At 43.5% G+C, this 21,449-nt stretch overlaps 1 protein-coding gene across 1 annotated transcript in view; it reads left to right on the top strand.

The window, feature by feature from the left end:
* Nucleotides 1-2,653: 2,653 nt before the first annotated feature.
* The window catches only part of LOC308568832 (uncharacterized protein), a gene marked incomplete at both ends in the record, with an annotated part of 32,666 nt that continues 13,870 nt past the window's right edge, over nt 2,654-21,449 (top strand). Inside the window, 2 exons of the mRNA XM_081162036.1 lie at nt 2,654-3,600; nt 12,324-13,341. Coding sequence (XP_081018162.1) covers nt 2,654-3,600; nt 12,324-13,341 — 1,965 coding nt within the window. The remainder of the gene's footprint in view (nt 3,601-12,323; nt 13,342-21,449) is intronic.

Below are 21,449 nucleotides of genomic sequence, written 5' to 3'. Positions count from 1 at the left end.
GAGCCTGACTCCTCTTGGCTCCTGACTATTTTGCTTGGGGGTGAGGTAAACAGAGCCTGAGGGACCATCAGGGGAGCCCCTTTCCGTGAAGCCAGTTTTCCTCACCCTCCACCGAGCTGTTCTAATAATATCTTTTCCTGGGTATAGATCCCACTCATAACTTGAGAGGAAATCCTCACTGTTTGGGTTGCAGTCTGTTCCTCCTGGGCCGGCAGCTTCTTCCACCCCACAGCGCTCCTCCACGCCTGCTCTGCTAGCACCAAGGCGCGGCGCTCACCGAGGGGGTGCGGATTTGGGTGGGGGTCCTCGGGGAAATACTGCATCTTCATCACAGAATGAAATGATGGCAATATTAAGTCTTACTGATGCCACACTTTGTCTCACATATGGCAAGTTTTTTTTACATGCGTTGCTTAATTTTTCCCTTCCTTTGGCGAGATAACCGAGATACTCGTACTCCTATTAAGCTGATGAGAGAATTCATATTAAAGGGAGGTTAAGTTCCTTGGCCAAGGTCGTGAAGCTGGTATGGGTGTAGTAAGGTAATCCCAGGCTGACTTACATGCTGCGTAAGCCACCCCGGAGCCAACCCAAGCTCAGCTGCTTCCCCTGGTGTCCCCAAAATGGTCATCTCGGTTCCCTTCCCCTCTAACTCTTCCTTCCCTGAGTAATATCTCCTGGGCCAATAAGGTCTTAAAAGAGAAAAGAGACAAGATTTTTATGTGGGTCCAGGTAGTATTAATTTAAGTCACAAAGAAATCAAAGTGGAGGTGCCAGATTCCCAGTAGTTCCAGGGCTAGGAAGTGGATCTAAAGCTGGTGGGAGAGCTCCTGGCGCCCGCCCAGAGCAGCCCCTGTGGTCTAACGGCCCCCAGGCTGAGGCAGGGGTGCAGCAGGAGCTGGGATCAGCTCTGGGCCCTTCCTCGCCTTCCCCGTATCCTCCAGGGTGAGGTGCTGAGCGGGTGTGATAAGCTGGGTAGGCAGAAGGCAGGTGGGCTTTCCCTGGAGCAGGAGTGAGGCGCTGGCGGGTGTGTGGGGGAGCCCCACCCGGCTTTGCTCACTACGGGAAGGATTCTGGCGGCGCGGGGATTCCCTTGCCCCTCACTGCTCCCTGGCCCACCGTCTCCTTCAGCCTCCAACGATGGACGCGCAGGGGCCGGAGCCCCTATAAAAGCCGAGACGGACTCAGATTAGGGGACTTCACTGCTGTGTTTGCTTGGTGAACAGACCTTTGCCAGAGATTTTCATTTTATTTTATTTTATTATTTTATTTTATTAATCATTACCCATGGATATGTTTTTTTAAATTGATTTTAGAGAGATTGGTTGCCTTTCGTATGTGCAACCTGGGTGGAACCTGTAACCTGGGTATGTGTCCTGACCAGGGAGTGAGTGGAGACAGAGAGAGAAACACGGGTGTTAGAGAGACACATCGATTGGTTGCCTCCCACACGCACCCCAGCCGGGGCAGGGAATCGAACCTGCAACCCAGGTAAGTGCCCTCGGCCAGGAATCAAACTGAAGACCCTTCGGTGCACAGATGCTCCAACCACGGAGCCACACCGGCCAGGTGATACCATATATTATTGAGCCAAATTTTTTCAGTTTATCTTTGCTTAGAAAATTTCTCATCCAGATTTCCAAATTTATTTGAGAAGTTTTAGGAAGGTTTAAAAATCTGTCTTTGTGACTATATCTTTTTTTTTTTATTCCTAATGTTCTAATTCTTATTTTTATCTTTAAAAAATTAACTTGGCCAGTTTTACTGGGGAGGAGGATAGGATGGGGTGGAATGGTCATTGGGGACAAAAAGGGACATCTGTAATATTTTAAACAAAAATAAACAAAACAAAAAAAGAAAAAGAAAAAATAAAATAATAAAATAAATTGGCCAGTTTTGTCTATTTTGTTGATCTTTTGAAAACAAAAACTGAAGTAATTTTATTGATTTTACTGCTCTTATGTGTTCCAGTTTAACATATGCTTAATCCTATTTACTTGAATTTTTTCCCATTCTTTTTCTACCCTTTTCAGCCTCATACTCTACTCATTTATTTTCATTTTTTCTAGTTTATTTAGTAAAAACGAGGCATAGATTTTCCATCTTCTATGATGCATCCCTATGCATAGGGAAGTGTTAGACTGCTTCCTACCTACTTTCAGATCATGCCGATCTGTCCCTACCCATGCAGTTAAGGAATATTCTTATAGAATTCAGGAGCATGGCTGAGTCTGGCCTACAATGTCACAGGCTTTTATAGTTTTTCTTTTTTTTTTTAAAAAAATATCTTTATTGATTTCAGAGAGAGGAAAGAAGAGGGAGAGAGAGAGAGACAGAAACATGAACGATGAGAGATTCAGTGATCGAGCCCGCAACCCAGGCATGTGCCCTGACCGGGAATCGAACCCTGATCTCCTGGATCCTAGGTCGACGCTCAACCCCTGAGCCACGTCCGGCCGGGCATAGCTTTTCTTTATGTAAATATTTAGTTTTATATTTGGGGAGGTCAAATAAAATGTTCAACTCTTATGACTTACATACCTGATTTTAAAATATCTTTGAAAGTTCGGAAATCTGTATGTGTGTGTGTATTTATAAGTTCATACTGTAATACAAAGTATTCTTAATTTTTAAAAGGCGAAACGAATGCAACATGAAAATGGGAAACCAAAGCATCATTTCAGAATTCCTCCTCCTGGGCCTGCCCATTGAACCAGACCAACGAGACCTGTTCTATGCCCTGTTTTTGGCCATGTATCTTACCACCTTCCTGGGAAACCTCCTCATCATCGGGCTCATTCACCTGGACTCTCACCTCCACACGCCCATGTATTTGTTTCTCAGCAATTTGTCTTTCTCTGACCTCTGCTTTTCCTCGGTCACAATGCCCAAGTTGCTGCACAACATGCAGAGCCAGGACCCATCCATCCCCTATGCAGGCTGCCTCACCCAGATGTACTTCTTCCTGCTTTTTGCAGACCTGGAGAGCTTCCTCCTGGTGGCCATGGCCTATGACCGCTACGTGGCCATCTGCTTCCCCCTGCACTACACCACCATCATGAGCCCCAAGCTCTGTCTGTCCCTCGTGGCGCTGTCCTGGGTGCTGACCACTTTCATCTCCTTGTTGCACACCTTGCTTGTGGCTAGGCTGTCATTCTGTGCTGATAATGTCATCCCTCACTTTTTCTGTGACATGTCAGCTTTGCTAAAGCTGGCCTGCTCTGACATTCAGATAAATGAAATAATGATATTTATCTTGGGAGGGCTAGTTATTATTGTTCCATTCCTGTTGATCTTTTCATCCTATGCAAGAATTGTGTCTTCCATCCTCAAGGTCCCTTCTGCTAGAGGCATCCGCAAGGCCTTCTCCACCTGCGGCTCCCACCTCTCTGTGGTGTCACTGTTCTATGGGACGATCATTGGCCTCTACTTGTGCCCTTCAGCCAACAATTCTACTGTGAAGGAGACGGTCATGGCTGTGATGTACACTGTGGTGACGCCCATGCTGAACCCCTTCATCTACAGCCTGAGGAATCAGGACATAAAGGGAGCCTTGCAAGGGCTCTTTAAAAAGTGGACAATTCCATTTTCTTTGAGACAGTGACCTTAAAGATTAAAGTATGTTTTCTAGCAGTAGGTGTAATAATGACAATGAGGGGTGTTCTGAAGGTCTAGTAGCACTCAGGCTCGGCACTGCTAATGCAGCCCCCACAGCACTTCTTGGGAAGGGGTTCTCCACGTGTAACTAGAGGTGAGTCATTGTGCCTTTTGGGTTTATCACTGTATCTTGGGTGTGATGTAGCACAAGACTTGATGTGTAGTGGACACTCAAGGATTATCATTCAGTCTTAAATAAATACCACTCAACCTTGGTATTTATTGTACTTAAAGAATGTACAGTAGTTCCTAACTTCCTAATAAATTCAAATTACTCTGCTACTTCACTATTTTGCTTCTGCCAAACATATCTATTCCATGAAGAAATCTTCCAATTTATGATGTGCATGCTCTTTTAATTTCTACCCTCCAGGACCATCATTCCTCCTCTTGCTAATCTATTCCATTCTTAATTTTTCTTTTCAGGAGTTGATTGATTCACCTATTTATCGATTACATTCTAAAATTATCGTTTTTCTTTAACTGTACCAATCATTTGTCAGTTAATGACAAATTACTTCTTTTGATAATATCTATATTTTTGGAATGCAAATTCCTCTTTTGAATTAAAATCATGTGATATGAAATGGACCATTGTTTTGTTATAAATTGTTTAATTTATAGACATTAAATGGTGACCCATATATAGGCTAAGGTAAATGAATAATTACAGAAAGATTAGAATCTCTTTCTAACTCCCAGGTAGATTTGTTTCCCTCTGGAACATGAGGATGAAATTATTTGGCGCTTCCTCTGTTTATTTCTTTTCTTACCAAGTGTCTTGGAGACAGGCACTCTCTAATGTCTACACTGCTTATGTTAGTACCTTGTACCTGCTGGATGGAGAATAAATATTTATTGATTTGAGTTTTAAAAATTTCCCCTGGAAATATACCAGAGGGCTCTGTGTATTTCTGGGGACAGGCCATGAGTTTGCGTTTTCTAGTTGCGAAAGGAGTTGAGTGAGGAAATCTGGGTGGAAATGTCGCAGTGAAGAATTAGTACTTATTATACTTTGAAACTTCTGGCAGCTCTTTGGCTGACCTGGCCCCTGATCCAATTTCAGAGGTGTGGCAGGAAAGGCAGTGTGGGTAGTCTTAGTAAGATAAATTGGGATTGAGAGAAGCTAGATGATGTACCCTTAAACAAACTGGGGAAAAAAATTAAGACAATATTACAATGTATTTTCTATCAGTATTTTCCTCCCTGGGGCTTTCTGCATCTGTAAAATAAAAATTCCAACATTTGCCTTGTGGGATTTTTATTATAAGGATTAAATGAGATAATATATGTAAAGTCTAGTCTCCAGCTAGTTACTAAATAAATGGAAATAAATAGGGGTAGTTATTATTATTAGCAATAATGAAAACTTACTGAAACGTATTTAGAAATAGCTGATGGAATGGAAGACACAGACCATAAACACATTTTTGGATTTAAAATAATTTAATAGTGCAGAAATTGAGCATTACAAATCAGTGGGGCAGGGAATGGAATATTTAATACATAGTTTTGAGGCAACTGATTGCACATTGGAAATATAAAGACCTCTTAGGCCTTGGCCAGATCACTCAGTTGCTTAGAGCATCATCCCGATACACCAAGGCTGTGGGTTTGATCCCCGGTCAGGGCACATACAACAATCAACCAATAATACATAAATAAGTGGAACAACAAATCAATGTCTCTCTCCCATCCTCTCTCTCTCTAAAAAAATTAATTAAAAAAATCTTTAAAAAAGAAAAATAAAGACCCCTTGGATGCATATATTACACAATGTGCCAAAAATAAAAAAATAAAAAATGCAGCATGGATTTAAGAGTTAAATACAATTGAAAAGACCAAGGGAACATAGACGTGAATATTTATCATAACTGTTAATGATGGCAGAAATTCTAGGAACACAAACAATGGAAAAGATCAATAGATTTGATTACATGAACAGTTTTTTTAAAACGTATATAAAAAATTACCCAAATTAAAAGGCAAACAACAAACTCGGAGAAAATCTTGCATAAAATATGAAAAGGTTAATGTATTTACCCTGTATTTATGTATTAGAAATACATACAAAACAAATTATAAAAATGAAGTGAGATCACTGAGCTCTTGTTGGATAAGTAAGCCGAGGACATCAAAGGCAAACATAGTTCACAGACAGGAGAAAATGCCCAGCTTCAGCGGCAAGCAGAGACAGCAAAGTGAAATTACTATGTATGTTTGTCTCTCAAATTAGAAATGATTAAAAAGAAATGCTTGTATGATCTAGTGAAATGGACATGAATCCTTTTTAAATGAAGGCTAAGCTGCCACTTCCTTGTCGGTAGCGAGGACTTAAAAAATTCCAATATCATAACCTGTGGCCCCCTATTTGGGTTTTTGCAGCTTGAGCTCTGAAGCTGTGTATAAGGCATGGCTTTGCCCTTTCGGGCTCCAAAACCACCTGTAGGGCAAGCAGCTCCCCCTCCCCATGCTGATGTGTGTTTGATAAACTACTCCTTGCTGCTGAGAAATAACACTTCCTGTGCTGTAACTGTGTGATCAAAAAAGCCTTTTTGTTCTGCAGGTCTGTGCTGATAAATGCTTCATCACATGTTTATTAGCCGCTGTTCTCATCTCACGAGGCCGCTTGCTTGACCACTGAGCCAGCGGGCTGTTGAAAGTCCGGTTGCGGCCACCAATCTGAAAACCAATGATAAGTATGTAGACTGGTTCCCCCTGGCAGACCATCTCCTTAGTCTTCAGCTCCTTGCAACTTGGCCTTTAAAAACCTTTCCCTAGCCCCCCCCTCCCCCCACACACACACTCCAGAACGCGTCTTCAGCTCATACCGAGGGCTATGTCCTTGGGGTGCAGATCATACATGAATAAAACTCTCTTTTAATGTCTTCTGTAATTCTGTTCACAGTAGAGAGTTTAGCAACATGTACTGATGATGAACAGAGATTCAACCTGGTACAAAGGGGGATAAATGGGGACGGAAAGAGGCTCTGCTTTGGGCGATGGGAGCACAGCGCAGGGTGCAGACGATGCTTTGTTGAGCTGTATACTCGAAACCTGTATGGTTTTGCAAACCAATAAATTCAACCTAAAGAAAGAGGCAACTTAGTAAATTTAAAGATCTAATTGACTTTATCGAATGAATCGGGCAAGCATCCCACCTAGTAAGCAGAAAGGTACTCTGAGAAGTTGTACAGAATGGAAGGTTTTTACAGGCAGAACTGGGCGGGGCAAAGAAGTTATTAGCAAAAGAAGAGAGAGAGAGAGAGAGGATTGCTTCAGGCAAGGTTGCCTTCCTTTGGGAGAAGGGCGGTAGGGGTCTTTTCACGCAGATTACCTCACCAGTGTTGATCAGAAAGTTCTAGACTGACTGCTTCAAAGTCACACTGCAATTAAGTCTTAATTTGCTGTCCTGGGGCAATGACTCCATCATGGGCTGTTGTTTCTTTCTTTTTTTCCCTTACCTGAGGACATGCTTAGAGAGAGGAAGGGAGAGAGAGAGAGACAAACATGGATGTGAGAGAAAAACATCAATCAGTTGCCTCCCCTATGCGCTCCCACAGGGATCAAACCTGCAATCCAGGCATGTGCCCTGACTGGGAATCGGACCTGCAACCCTCCAGTGCACAGGATGACCCTCAACCAAGTGAGCCACTCTGGCTGGGCTTATTTCTTTAAACACAAAAACCAAAAAACCCCTACAGTATTTAGAATCCTAAAGTATTTATATCTCACATGAAAATATCTACTTCAAAATAGTAAAAATACCCTATTATACGTTTAGAAAGAAACTTAATAAAAAGGTGGAAACTCTCATTTGTAAAAGCCTACAAAACTCTTCTCTAGAAATGACACTTGGATTACTCGACAAACCCTACCATGTCCTTATCTGGAAGGATTCAATATTGTAAAGCTGTCAATTATCCCCAAATTACCTATAAATTTAACACATTCTCATTAAAATCCCATTGGGAGAAGATTTTAATCAGAAAAATGAGCCTATAGTTAAAATGGAAGAGAAAACATGTGAGGCTAGTCAAGTGCCTTTGGGAGGAAAGGGAGCGGTGATGGGACTGTGAGGATGTGATGTGACTAGAATAGTTCTGGACTAAAATGTGAATATGCGCCAAAGCCACGGTGGTTGCAGCATCGTGGTACTAACAGAGAAGGGCGCAACAGGATACAAAGTTCAGAAACAGACACAATTATATAAAAACATTTCATATTTGACAAAAGGAGGTACTTCAAATTACTGGGAATGGTCTTGGGACACAAGCTCTAGAGTTATAAAAATAACTTTGTATCCCTTGTCACATCACTTACTAAAATGAATTTTGGATGTCGAAAGTGTAAGACATAAAATGAAAAAATAAAATCATAAAATAAGTAGTAGAAAATATAGATTAGTATTTACATAGTTGAGATGGGGAAAATGATTTCAAGTGTCACAGCAAAGACAGAAGCCATAAGGTAAAAAGATTTATGGACTTGATTACAAGAAATAAAAAAGTGAGTGTGTCAAAGCAGCATTAGTATTAGACACAAACATAAACAAGGAAAATCTTTGCAGTACATATGAAAAAGAGTTAATACTTGCGTTAACGTGAGAAAAGCTCAGTCTCCTCACAGTCAAAGAAATGCAACTAAAACAGCAATAGAAATAGTGATTCACTTTTCACTCTGTAAAGATTTTTAAAGATGATAATAACTAAGGTTTGTTAGAGTTATTAGGCAATTGTTCAATCTGTCTAGCTGATAGTTTGACAATATTCATAAAAGTGTTGAAAATATACACATGCATATTTGGTCCACTCAAGGAAATAGCTCTGCAAGGACATATCTCAAAACTTTGCCTTTAATAGTGAAAACCTGGAAACAACCTAAAAGGCCCAGAGGGAGGGGCTGATTAAGGAAATCTTGATGCAGCTATAAAATGATACAGCCACACAAGCAATGAAGCCGGTGCATTTATTTAATAGGGAATTGAAGAAAAGCTAGGCTGGGGTGGGAGGAGGAGTGGGAGAACAGGAGGGCTCTGGGGTGTGAAGGGTGGAAGAACACAATGCCATAAATCGGACACAAAGTAAAAACGTGGGAGCCTGTGTCTGCAGGGAGGCCGGGGAGCAGGCCCACCTTCCTTCACTTCCTATGTTTGCTAATGAGTCTGCTAAGGAGGTTATTAAAATCATCCATCACTAATTAGTCTCCTCCACTCTCCTCTCCAAGGCCTAGTTTCCTTCTGTCTAAAGAACCAAACAGAAAGTAGTTTTTTTTGCTGGCTCTCCCTTCCCTCTGGCCTTATTAGCAGAGATGCCAAAGACAATCAGCAAACCCCCAGTCTCCCCCAGGCCCTAGACAGATTATCCTGAACTCTCATCTGGGAGCTAATTAAAGGCTTCTGTTTGTGCAACTTGCAAGGACTTCATTCCCCAATCCTGGCCCCGACTGTTTCTGTGGGAAACTTTCAGAACGGTTGCTGGATGCGTGTGCCTCCTGAGGCCCCGCGGAGCCGGGAAGTTAGCAAGTTTATCACTTAGTAGTCTCTTGTCTAACAGACCAAAAGATACTGAGGCATTTGGGGGGCCATGAGATTAATCATGGGGGAGGAGCAGGGCAGCAGCTTCCACAGGTCTAAATTCTTCATTAGCTTATTTAAGGGAAGTGAGGGCCAGTGTGGTTCAAAGGGCATAACACTAGCTGGAAAGGCTGGAGTTTGGGTGGGCGGCTGGGGGGTAAATTCATGGTCTGGTCTTTATTGGAGAGAGAGCGCAAACTCCAGAATATGCATCTCCTACTTGAAATCCAATGTAATTGAACATTTACGTTATACTTGTCGACTCATTAATTCTGTATTTCAATTCCTTTAATCCTCAGAATAATCATTTGAAAGGCATATGATGATTCCATTTCACAGATGAGAAAACCGGGGCCCGCAGAGAGGGAAGGACATGCCCAGCGTTGCACAGCTGGCCAACAGCAGTGTAGCCCAAGGGCAGGTCTACCAGCTCTTCAGTCCAGAGCTATCTTCACCCAGCCACAGCTTGTGGGTGACACTCAATTGTGCAGTATTCGAAGGAGAACATAGATTTCAAAGCGCTTTGTAAATACTGGTATGTGCTAATAGAATAATTAGAGAAACTGTACTTTGTGTATAATTCTCGTGAGTCCTAAGAGTGCCTTTCTCTGTGCTGAGCACGCGGTGAGCCTGCCGCTGGCAGAGCGGATGTGGGGGAGGGAGCGTTGCTGAGCCGTGTGGGAGGGCATCGCCAGGCAGACATACGCAGAATTGGCAGATGGAGCCCGAGTGTCCTTAAGGGTTCACAGGTGTGTTGAGGGGATCACTTTGTAAGTTATGTGATTGTCTAACCACTATGCTGTATACCTGAAACGAATATAATATTGAATGTCAACTGTAATTGAAAAATTAAACTAAATTTTATTAAATGTTCACAGGTGTGTTGAGGACTGATAACATCGGAAACTTTTTTTTTTTTTTTTGGATAAGAGTTGTCTGAAGTCAGGTGGCTGGACCAAAATATTACTAGGAGTTTCTTTTAGTGCCAGGAGGCTATGAACCTATGTTTGTGGCACAGGGAATTGTGAAAAGTCTACATCAGTTCCCACCAAAATTAATCACTGCCTTTAATTGGAATTATACAAAAAGACTCAAAATTAAGCAGCAGTGTAAAGATATTATGGGGAGAGGTGTTGCTGGTGGTGTAGGATGAGGGTTGGTGCGGGAGAGTGAAATGTGAATTTTCAGGGCCAGAAAAGTGAGGAGGGGGAATGGGTCCAGGGGGACAATTTTCTTAGGTGGCTCAGTTTGGGTCTTAATTCAGCAGAGAAAGCATGGTCAAGATGACTGACCATGACTCCCCAGCGTCTGACTCTAGATCAAGTGAACCCAGTGGCCTCCTATTGGACGGACAGGACAACTTACTATTTGTCTTGAAGATGAAGATGTCAGAGGACACTTTGAAGGCCAGAGAGAAAACTCTACAGTCAAATCACCTTACTCCCACCCTCCATATTTTCACCATTAGCACTTTTTAAAATTTATTCTTCGTTTTTCAAGTTACAGAATTCAGTGAAAATTTTCAAGTAAGAGTAAATGGAGTAGAAACCAAAATTCCCTCTCCATTTCCCACCACTCTTCCCAGTCCCATTCCCTTCCAGAGTGGAATCACCATCCACAGCTTCGGCGTTGTTCTCGGGACTTTTTCACCCCATATAAATACACGTCACATTATCATCACTTTCTAAATGGAGCAATACGTGCTAGTCACCTCTTCGTGTCAACATTTAAATTCTTCTTTAAAACAGAAATATGCCTTTTATTAAAGCTATTTACATGAAACATGAATTACTCATATTTGCATAGCAGAGTTAAAAACCATCCACATCAGAGCATGAACTGAAGAAAGGCAAACACTTTGTTGTGACTTAGGAGCACTCGTTTATTACCATTATCTCACCTCTGTAATGTGCTCCACGTGAACGGATCCCAGTGTTTGGAGGTTGCAGGATTTACACCCTGGTGCTCTCTGCTCAACCTTTGGTAACTAAATACTCTCTAATTCTTTGCAAGAAGGAGACATGCCTTTGGCTTCAGCTTTAGGCAGCCTTAAGGGTTCCATGCCTCCTTCCTCAAGCAATTCATAAGCCTGTTGAGTAAGGTCGCTCTTCTCAGACTTCCAACTTCTTGCCCAGGAAGTGCCTGAAATGGTTCACAGAAAAAATTCTAGAAATGGCCACAATAGCATGTGAAATCTCTGGACTGCCTTAGCTTCACCCTTTTGGTAAAATCTTGATTTCCAGTATTTATTCATTGGTAAATTTCCTTTCTTAACAGTCTCCCACCCTTACTAATCACCTGTACATACATATTAAACAGACTGCCCAATATAAACCAGTGCATTTTCCACTAAAACTAAACCCAAAACTTACTGTTCTGAATGCTTCTTCTCCTGAAACTTAGGATGATACATTCTTGTGTTTTTGGTGGAAGGGTTGTGAGAGTCAGCACATGAAGCGAAGTGAAAATGTATTGTCCCCACTGATGATCAGGCAGGATAGGGACACTGGTTTGGGTAACAGGTATTTGATAACATTGCTCTGAAGACAGGTCCCAACACCCTGCTCCTAGGATATGTTAAACCTCAATTTAACTTCACAATCTTAGGTTTCCTTTTTTTTTTAATTGATTTTAGAGAGAGAAAGGAAGAGAGAGAGAGAAACATCGATGTGAGAGAGAAACATCGATCAGTTGCCTCCCACACATACCCTGACCAGGGACTGAACCCACAACCTGGGTATGTGCCCTGACCAGGAATCGATCCTACAACTTTTCAGTGCACAGGACAACACTCCAGCCAACTGTGCCACACCAGCCAGGGCCCAGGTTTATTTTCTGAAGAACAATCTTTAAAAACCAGACCCCATGCTCTGGTACAAATATGCTTCATCTTAAAGGCAGGGTAAGGGAGCAAACATTTTGTTTTTATTAAGATTTTCAATATATTTCCATTGAACAGTCGTTAAATTTAAAAAATACAACCTAGCTGATTTGTGTCCCGTTTCCTGACCCACATTATAATTTCCCCCCATCTGTCTTGAATCCAGCAACTTAGATACGCTTTTCCCTAAGCGCTAGCCTTTCCCTCCAGTCCAAGGCAAACCGCATCCTCCCTGGCCCGTGGTAACTACCTTCCTCGCGTCCCTCAAGCCACCCTGGCAACTCCCCCTGCCCACACCGGGCCTTCAGCATCAGAAAGTGTTGGGCGGGTGCTCGAGGGGCGTCCAGAGGCCTTCTCATTCGGGGGGCCTCTTTCCTGTCAGCACCCTCTTCAGGGCGCCCTGCACGTCAGGGTTCCGGAGGCTGTAGATGACGGGGTTCAGCATGGGGCTGATGACAGTGTTGAGGATGCCGATCCCCTTGTCTTTGTCCGAGGCCGAGCCCGAGCCCAGCCGCATGTAGCTGAAGAAGCCGGTTCCGTAAAAGATACAGATGACGGTGAGGTGGGAGCCGCACGTGGACAAGGCCTTCCTCCTGCCCGCCGCCGAGCCGATGCGCAGCACGGCAGCCCCGACGTGCGCATAGGACACCAAGATCAGGAGCATGGGGATCGCCCCCATGAAGGTGGCCCCCACGAAAAGCAGCTGCCCGCTGAGGCGAACGCTAGAGCAGGAGAGCTGGAAGAGGGGTGGGAGGTCGCAGTAGAAGTGGTTGACCACGTTGGGGCCGCAGAAGTCCAGCGTGGACACAGCCACTGTGTGCGTCAGGGCGTTGGCGAGGGAGATGGTGCCGCAGGTGCACAGCAGGGCCCCCTGCACCGCACGGCTCATGCGGGCGCTGTAGGTGAGGGGCTGGCAGATGGCCAGGTAGCGGTCATAGGCCATGGCTGTGAGCAGGTGGCAGTCCACCCCGGCCAGGAGGTGGAAGAAGAAGAGCTGTGCAATGCAGGCCGCATAGGGAACGGCGCACTGGTGGGCCAGGAGACATGCCAGCATTGGAGGGACAGTGACAGTGATGCATCCAATGTCCAGCAGAGACAGGCTCCCCAGGAAGTAGTACATGGGGGTGTGGAGTTTGGGCTCCACCAAGATGGCAGCCAGGATGCTGACGTTGCCCCCGACTGTGACTGCGTAGGCAAAGAGGAAGACGGCAAAAAAGATGGGCTGCAGGTTTATGTTCTCTGTTAGGCCAAGAAGGATGAACACAGTGACAGTTGTCCTGTTCCCCCAGGCACCTGGCTCCATAGGCCCCTGCTGAGGGCTGTAGTGGGAGGAGGAGACTTGAATCTGCCAAAGGGGGAGAGAGGCACACAGTGAACTCAATCCATGCCTACGGGATGCTAAGGTTATGTGCCATGAGCACCCACCAATGGGAATAGGTGCCAGCCTGGAGCTTAGCAGGCTCCTGGAGGCCCCTCCCATGCCAGGCGTGAACCCTTTAGTTGCTGGTTCAGGCTGAGATCCAGGGGTTCCAGGGAAGGGACTGGAGGAGAGAGAGCTACTCTGGGGAGCCAGGACCATGGTTGTTTACCAATATGATATGATTTAGCATTTTAACAACTAAGGTCATTATCAGTGTATAGCGACTGAACAGCCGCTCAGTGAGTAAATGATGTATGAGCTTCTAGAAAGTACAACATAGGAGAGTCGCAGCATAGAAAAAGGTAGGACAAGAGCTCATGAACTAAAAATGAGACATGAGAAAGAGCAATAGCTGATTTTTAAAAAGCAAGTTGCAGGAACCTTAACATATTTTCAGACCCAATCACAAGCACTGTATTTCCACTGTGAAAGGCTGTGCTAACTAAGTCTCCTTTAATATGCCAAAAAAAAAAAAAAAAAAATGATACAAAGAAGAGTGAGCCAAGAAAAAAGCAAGGAGCAGAACAAAGTAAAAGAGACTCACAGAGGCTAACGATGGAAGACACGAAGGCAATTTGACAAAGGAGAAAGCACTGGCACCATGTTAAAAGTATAAACTATGAGCGCTGTGCTCAGCACTCCATACTTACATTCCCACCTAATTTTTACAGAACTCTGTAGGGTAACCACTCTCATGTCTTTGTAATCAGGACCCGGAGGTTGGAAGGGGTGACAAGTAGCCCAAGGTTGTAAAGCTCGTGGCCGAGCTCCAACTCAGGACTGTCTGATGCCCGGAGCCTACTCCTTGAGACAGTCATCTCTTCCTCACAGCTCTTATCTTCCTGTCTCAGAGCTGGAGAGAAGATAAGTTTCTCCCCATGTCAGTCTGTCCCCTGCACCCAATCTCTCCGTAATGCTGGGAAGCCCAGCAAAGTGTAGCATTTGGGGTCAGGAGGAGTAATAAGAGAGCGTTTCCTGGAGGTGGTGGAATCAGAGTGACAGCCAGTGACGGGTAACATTTATTGAGCACTTTCTATCCAAGTTACTCCTTCAACCTACACACAGATCGTATAAGGTAGTTAATACCAACTGAGACCTAATTAGATCCTACTATGTGTCAAGAACCATTCTAAGTATTTTACAGGTATCATCTTCTTTAATTCTCAAACAATCCTATGAAGTAGATACTATTATACTATTGTAGCCCCCCTTTCACAAATAGGAAACTGAGGCACAAAGAGGTAAGGTAACAGGCAGCTAGAGAGTGGCAGAGCCGGGATTCAAACCAGGCAGTCCGGTGTCAAAGTCAATGCTCTTAAATGCTTTCATCCTTTGAAAGAGCGTGAATGGATGATTTGTGCAGCTATTGAGTGGTGGAGCTAGCGTTTAAGCTCAGGAGTGTGTTCAAAGGCAGCAGGGAGGTTCATCAGGAGCACCCAAACCCTGCCACCTCTGTGACAGCCAGTTTGTTGATACAGTTTATTTGCTCTGGTGGAAGGCAGGGGTATTTGTAGGAAGCCCTTGTCAACGTAGGAAATGGATTCTCCTAGTTTAGCATTAAGGCAAGCCCAGTTTGGGTTTGAAACCATAGAATGGCACAGAATAGTGTCGCATAGCAGTGTCACACGGCACAGTGCCAAGAGTTCAGCCTTGCTTTGAGCAGCAGCTACATCTCTCCATTCCTTTGTCCACTCCCCGCTTCTGCAGTCACCTCCTACCCTGTCTGTCCACACAACGTTCAGTTGACCCGAGGTCCTCTGGTCCAATTTGCCCTTTTCTCCACAAAGCTCTCCCCGTCTCTTACTCAAAAAGGAAGGAAATGAGGAGGCCTGGAGAGATGGGAAGGTGCCCGGGGCCTTACCTTTCTGGGAGCACTCTGGGTAGAGTTCCTGGGTGGGGTTTCTTGTAAACAGGGGAGTGAGTGTGTGCTGACCCAAGGTGGCCTGTCTCCAAAGGGCATATGAAGGCAGTGAGGCAGGGGCCTAGAGAGTCTGTCCTGATGCTTTCTCCATCTGGGATCTAACAAGCACCTAGAGGTCTTAAAAATTGCCCCGTCCCCCAGGGATTGTACAAGAAGCCCAAGGCAGATGAACCACCTCATTCCTTAAGGGTTTCTTTCACCTGCCTGGTGTTTTGCACTCTATTGAATAAACATTCAATTCGTGACATCATTCTAGGCTCCTAATGTCTCTGAGAAAGGAAGAAAGATGTAGTCACCATATTACAGATGGTAAAAATAAGATCCAAAGGGTTTATATGACTTGCCAAAGCCAGAGAGGGGGTCCATGGTGGAGCTCAGGCTGGGGCCCAGATAAGCTGATTTTGGTACTTTTTTTCTCATTATTTTCTCATGTTTGGTTTTTTTAATCTTTTTTTTTTTTTTTTTTTTGCTTGCCCAGCCAGGCATGGCTCAATGGTTGAGTATTGACCTAGGATCCAGGAGATCGAGGTTCGATTCCCAGTCAGGGCACATGCCTGGGTTGTGGGCTCCATCCCCAGTCAGGGGCATGCAGGAGGCAGCTGATCAATGACTCTCTCATCATTGATGCTTCTGTCTCTCTCCCTCTCCCTTCCTCTCACTGGAATCAATAAAGACATATTTTTTAAAATAAAAAAATAAAGTATATCTTTTAAAAATTGGGCTAACTAAGGTTTATAATTTTATTTGTCACCTCCTCTTGATTACTACATCCAAGACTTTGTCTAATGCAAGGTCACAGGATGTTTCTCCTATTTTTTGTAGAAATTATATTAGTTTTAGGGAGGGGTTGGGGTGTGGAAAAGCACAAAAGAAAACTGAGGTTCAAACACTAGAGACCACAGCCGAACACCAATTTCAGGACCAGAGGCCAATTTCAGAATAAGAAAGTTCAGAGTTATGCAGAAATGTGATCAGAGAGAATGTTTTCCAGATCTTTTTTTAAAATCCTCACCCAAGGATATGTATTTATTGATTTTAGAGAAATGAAGGGAGGGAGAGAGGAGCCATCAATGTGAGAGAGAAACATCGATCGCTTGGCTCCCTCACGGGCCCCGACTGGGGATGGAACCCGAAACCTGGGTATGTGTCCTGACCGGGAATTGAACCTGAGACCCTTCAGTGCACAGGACGACGCCCAGCTAACTAAGCCACACCAGCCGGGGCATGACTATATATTAATAACTAACATTGTTATAGCACTTTGACACACTGACTGGATTCTCTGAGGACAGAGACTGAGTTTTTCTCTGTGCCCCATTGTCCAGCACAGTGCTGGACATTGACTATGACTTGAATAAACATTTGTTAGGTGAACAAATAAGTTTTTAAAACTTTTACATACAATTCTTAATTTAAATCTTATATGAATATTGCAAGATAATCAGGCCTGGTTTTCAATGCTTGAAGGTTCTGTAGGTAAGTGATTGTTTAACTTTGGGGCTTTATAATAAGCTGTGCATAACTATCATTGTAATTAATATATATTTATTATAACTTGTGTGTATTATAAGTTCCTTGAGAACAGGTGTTAAACCAGTACAAGTAGACATTTTTGACAATTGAACAAATCAATTATTAACATAATGATTTGTTAACAAAAGAAATGATTGAGAGGTCAGAGAAAGACAAATACCATATGATCTCACTAGTATGTGGAACCTAATAAACAAAATAAACCAATGAGCAAAATGGAACTAGAAGCATGGATACATGGAACAGACTGGCCAATGCCCAAGGGGAGAGGGGTGGTGACTGGATAAAGTGAGGGATTAGCTAAACAACTTATGGGCATACCCCACGGCCACGGCCACGGACAATAGTGTGGTGAAGGCCAAGGGAGGGGGAGGCTAGGGAGGGTGGAGGTGGGCAAAGGGGGAGACACTTGACGCAATGTCAACATTAAAACTTTTTAATAAATATAAAATTTTAAAAAAGAGAAATGACTGGGAAGTGACAATTACCAAGAATTCAGCACTTACTTACTATATTCTAATATCATACTTCTCTCTCTCCCTTCCTCACCACAATCAATTAAAAAAATAAAACCCACCTAATTCTACAGCGGTTTTTCATTGTCTCTTGCCTCTAGATTTAGTCTTTCAATCCAGGGAATACATAATAATAATAATGCTAATAATTATTATCATACTAACAACAACAACAATAATAACTCACAAAGCAGACACATCACTGTGGCCAGTGACGGTCCGATCCCCAGGCGTGGCGCTGCGCCGTGGAGGGAGCGCACCTCCGCATTGTGCTGGTGGCCTTGGAGGGCCTTGAAGCGGGGAGGGGCTGAGTGGCCTTGTTTTGAATTTTCTCCCCTCTGCTCCAGCGTTTGTGAACGTCCCCCCTCGCCCTGTAAGCTCCTCAGTGGTGGGCCTGGGGACCCCGAGGTTTGGCAAAGCTGTCGGTGCCACCCACCCAGATGCTACTTCCCAGCCCCCTTTCCTCCTCCCCCCGCCTCCTGTCACCACCCACCCCACCCCATCTGCAGCTCTTTAGTTGTCAAACAAAACTAAAACGAGACCCAAATCTCCCTTAGTATTTCGTTTTTCCCCTGGCTATCTCAGCGACACCGGGTCTTCTCCTAACCAGGTTCTTTGTCCCGTGGAGAAGAGGAATGAAATTCACGGTCACGGACAACAGAAGAGCAAGGGAGAGGGTGCAAAGGTTTATTGCGGAGAGAAAGCAAAGCTCCGGTTGCATGAGAGGGGTCCCGAAAAGGGCTCCCCTGAAGCTCACTAGTCTGGGGGTTTCTATTTCCTATGTTTGTTCTCACTGGCTCCTTCTAAGAATTCTACCTTAGTAACAGCCATCCCTCTTTGGTTTTGGTTTCCCACTTCAGGGGGTCGGGTGTTGGGCAAACTTGGTTTTCTCATATCCTGTTTGCCCAGAACATTTCACCTTTGTGTCGTTCCTTTCTCCTCAGGGTCCCCAACCCTAAACTGCCTGGCTATTTCTGACTCCTCGTGAGTACATTCTTCTTCCAGTCGCAGCCAACTTCTCCAGAGAGGTGTCTTAATCTGTGTTTCATTCCTGATTTCTAGTTCATTCTATGATCCCACTGCAATCATCTGTCCCACCACTCCTCTCAGAGGGCCCTGGAAGAGGCCACACTCTGCCAGGAATGACCTCTCCCTAGTCATCTTGACCAGTGCCCATCATTTTCGACACATGGCTCAGTCTCCATGTCTTCCAGGCTGCCTTTCCTCAACACCTCCACTCCCCTGCCACGGAAGATTTTACCCTCACTGGGCTCGAAAGCCATCTGACACGCAGCTACCTACCCGCGCTTCGGTAACCCAGCCTGTAGGGCTCCCTCTGATACCAGGGAATCACCTTGAGGCCGGAGCTTGTGTTTTACTCTTATCTCAATACTTAGTATTATTCCTGCTATTTTTTAGGTGCTCAGTAAATGCTTTCTGAATCAATTAATAATTTTTAAAATATGTTTTTATTGATTTCAGAGAGCGGAAGCGAGAGGGGGAGAGAGAGAGAAACATCAATGATGAGAGAGAGTCATTGACCGGCTGCCTCCTGCACGCTCTTTCCTGGGGATCGAGTCCACAACCTGGGCATGTGCCCTGATCGGGGATCAAACTGTGGCCTCCTGGTTCATGGGCCCACATTCAACCACTGAGTCACATCAGCCGGGCTGAAGCAATTAATAATTTAATATAGTTATGCTTTTATAGAAATATGTCAAGTTCCATTTAGTATCAGGTCCAATTAAGTGACAAGGCTGTAGCTCTTTCTTCCCCTAGATAATGCCTACCTGTTGAGACCGTCTTCCTTAAAACAAGACAATGATTCATCCCACTAGTGTTACTTGAGTACCTCTTATGGAGTGGTAGAAATTTCCTGTATTGTAAGTTTAGAGTTCACATAGAACCACAAAATTCTAGGAAACATATGTTACAGATAAAACCTTTTTTCCATAGTGTCAAATGTCCCCAAAACTAGAACATCAAATGCCTAGAGCAAGAATGACAAACTCAGATGCCAACAAGGTCCAGGCAGGCGATGTGGTCTGGCGGAGACTCTGATAAACTGGAGAGTATTTGCTGTCTCCAAAGAGGGCCATGGAAATAGCCCTAGATGACTGCCAACAGATGAGAATGAGGGTCCACTGTTCACACATTTCCTTTTCCAAGAAGAGCTGGAAACCAAGGGAAATCTGATGGTTTTTATTTAAGTACCGTAAACTATGTTTCTATGCCTTGGTTACAGCTAGGAGTCTATTAGCTTGCGAACTCTGTAAGACACAGAGAAATGATTCTTTTTCATTGCTTTCCTAAGTGCAAATGTTCCTAATGATCAGAATTGTAAATTTGCGTGGACTCTTTCCCCAGGGTTCCAAGTGGTGTGTGGGCGTCTCAGAGCTTCTCCGCAGCCAGCTGCTGTAGAGCAGGCAAATGCCACCCTTCCTTGTGCAACTTGCCTGCTTGACCCCCCGAATCACTCTGGATAACTTCTGTCTGCCTCCTGACAAGGGAAATGCAACACCCTGTTTCACAGGATCTTAATTTGTTTATTCTAAACAAGACAGAACAAAAACACTTGAATAATTGAAGAGATATACCTCGTTCCAGAATGGGAAAACCAGTAATTCAAAGGTGTCAATTCTTCTTAAATTTATACATTGAGACTATCTTGGTAGGACTTTACAAGTGGGTTTAAAATATTAACTTAGAAGGAAGATTGTATGAGAGTAAGAAGCTGCAGGAATAGGTAGGCTGGGACACGCCAATGCTAGGGAAAGAAGAGTAACAAGAAAGATCTCACAACTACATATTGCTCTGCATTGTAATGATGAAAAAGTGTAGTGCTGGGAAAGACCGTCCAACAACAGGCCCATAACTATAAAGATATTTAGCAGATGGCAAAGGTATCCTTTCATATCAGTGGAGGGGGGGATCAATGAATCTATCTATTCAAAAATTTTAAAAGGTTCTTTGTTGGTGCAAAACTAATACCAGATACCAAAACTTTATAGAAGAAAAGATTGTGTAATTTAAACTTCTGTATGGCAAAAAAGAAGATCACATGTGCAATATTCATGAGACAAAGATTCAGTATCATTCATAAGAGTACTTCCAAATTTATGAAAGAGACATACATATTTATGTCTCTATATATTTATTATATATTTATATATGTCTATATTTATAATATATAAGTATATATTATAGTATATTTAGAAATAACTATTTCTAGAAATATATATATTTCTAAGATGTTTGTCTTTGTGTGTGTATGTATATATACACACTTTCCTGGTGATTAACTTAGAATTACATTTGTCCTATCATACTGGCAAAGATAGACTTGCTTGTGGAGGTGTTAATTTGCTCAACCTTTTCTGAATATCACTTTGGCAATAAGTTCTCAAGTGCCTTGGAAAGTTCATATCCTTTGACCCAGAAAGTCCATGCACAAGAGTGTGCACAGACGAATGCTCACTGCGTGCAACAGAAGTATCTGCACCAACGCAGATTCACTGATGGAGGGTGTTGGATCCATTGTGTTCCATCCATTCAAAGGATTACTATGCAATCATAGGAAAAGATGAGGAAGGCCTACATTTAGTGTCATGGGAAGATGTTCACCTATATTAAGTGAAAAAAGAGGGTGACAGTTTAGGTATAGAATAATTCTATTTTTGCAAATTTGTATTAAGTATGAAAATTTTTTAACAATTATAGGCTTAATGTCCATAATGATTATCTTTGAGTGGTGAATGAATGGCTAGTCTTAATTTTTATTCCTTTTGTACTTTCTAAATTTTTAATACCCATGCATCTTTATGGCATTATAGGAAAAGCCATTTAAAGCTCTAAATTGAGTACAGCAGAGGGAGAGGGCTGGCTTCGGGTGTAAGACAGAGATGGCGAAGGTCTCCATTCAGCCAGGAAGACTTTTCCAGATGAGC

This window comes from Miniopterus schreibersii (assembly GCF_964146895.1).
Source record: "Miniopterus schreibersii genome assembly, chromosome: 16".
Lineage (NCBI taxonomy): Eukaryota > Metazoa > Chordata > Mammalia > Chiroptera > Miniopteridae > Miniopterus > Miniopterus schreibersii.
Note: the sequence above shows the minus strand (reverse complement) of the source record. Positions and strands in the feature narration are given on the sequence as shown.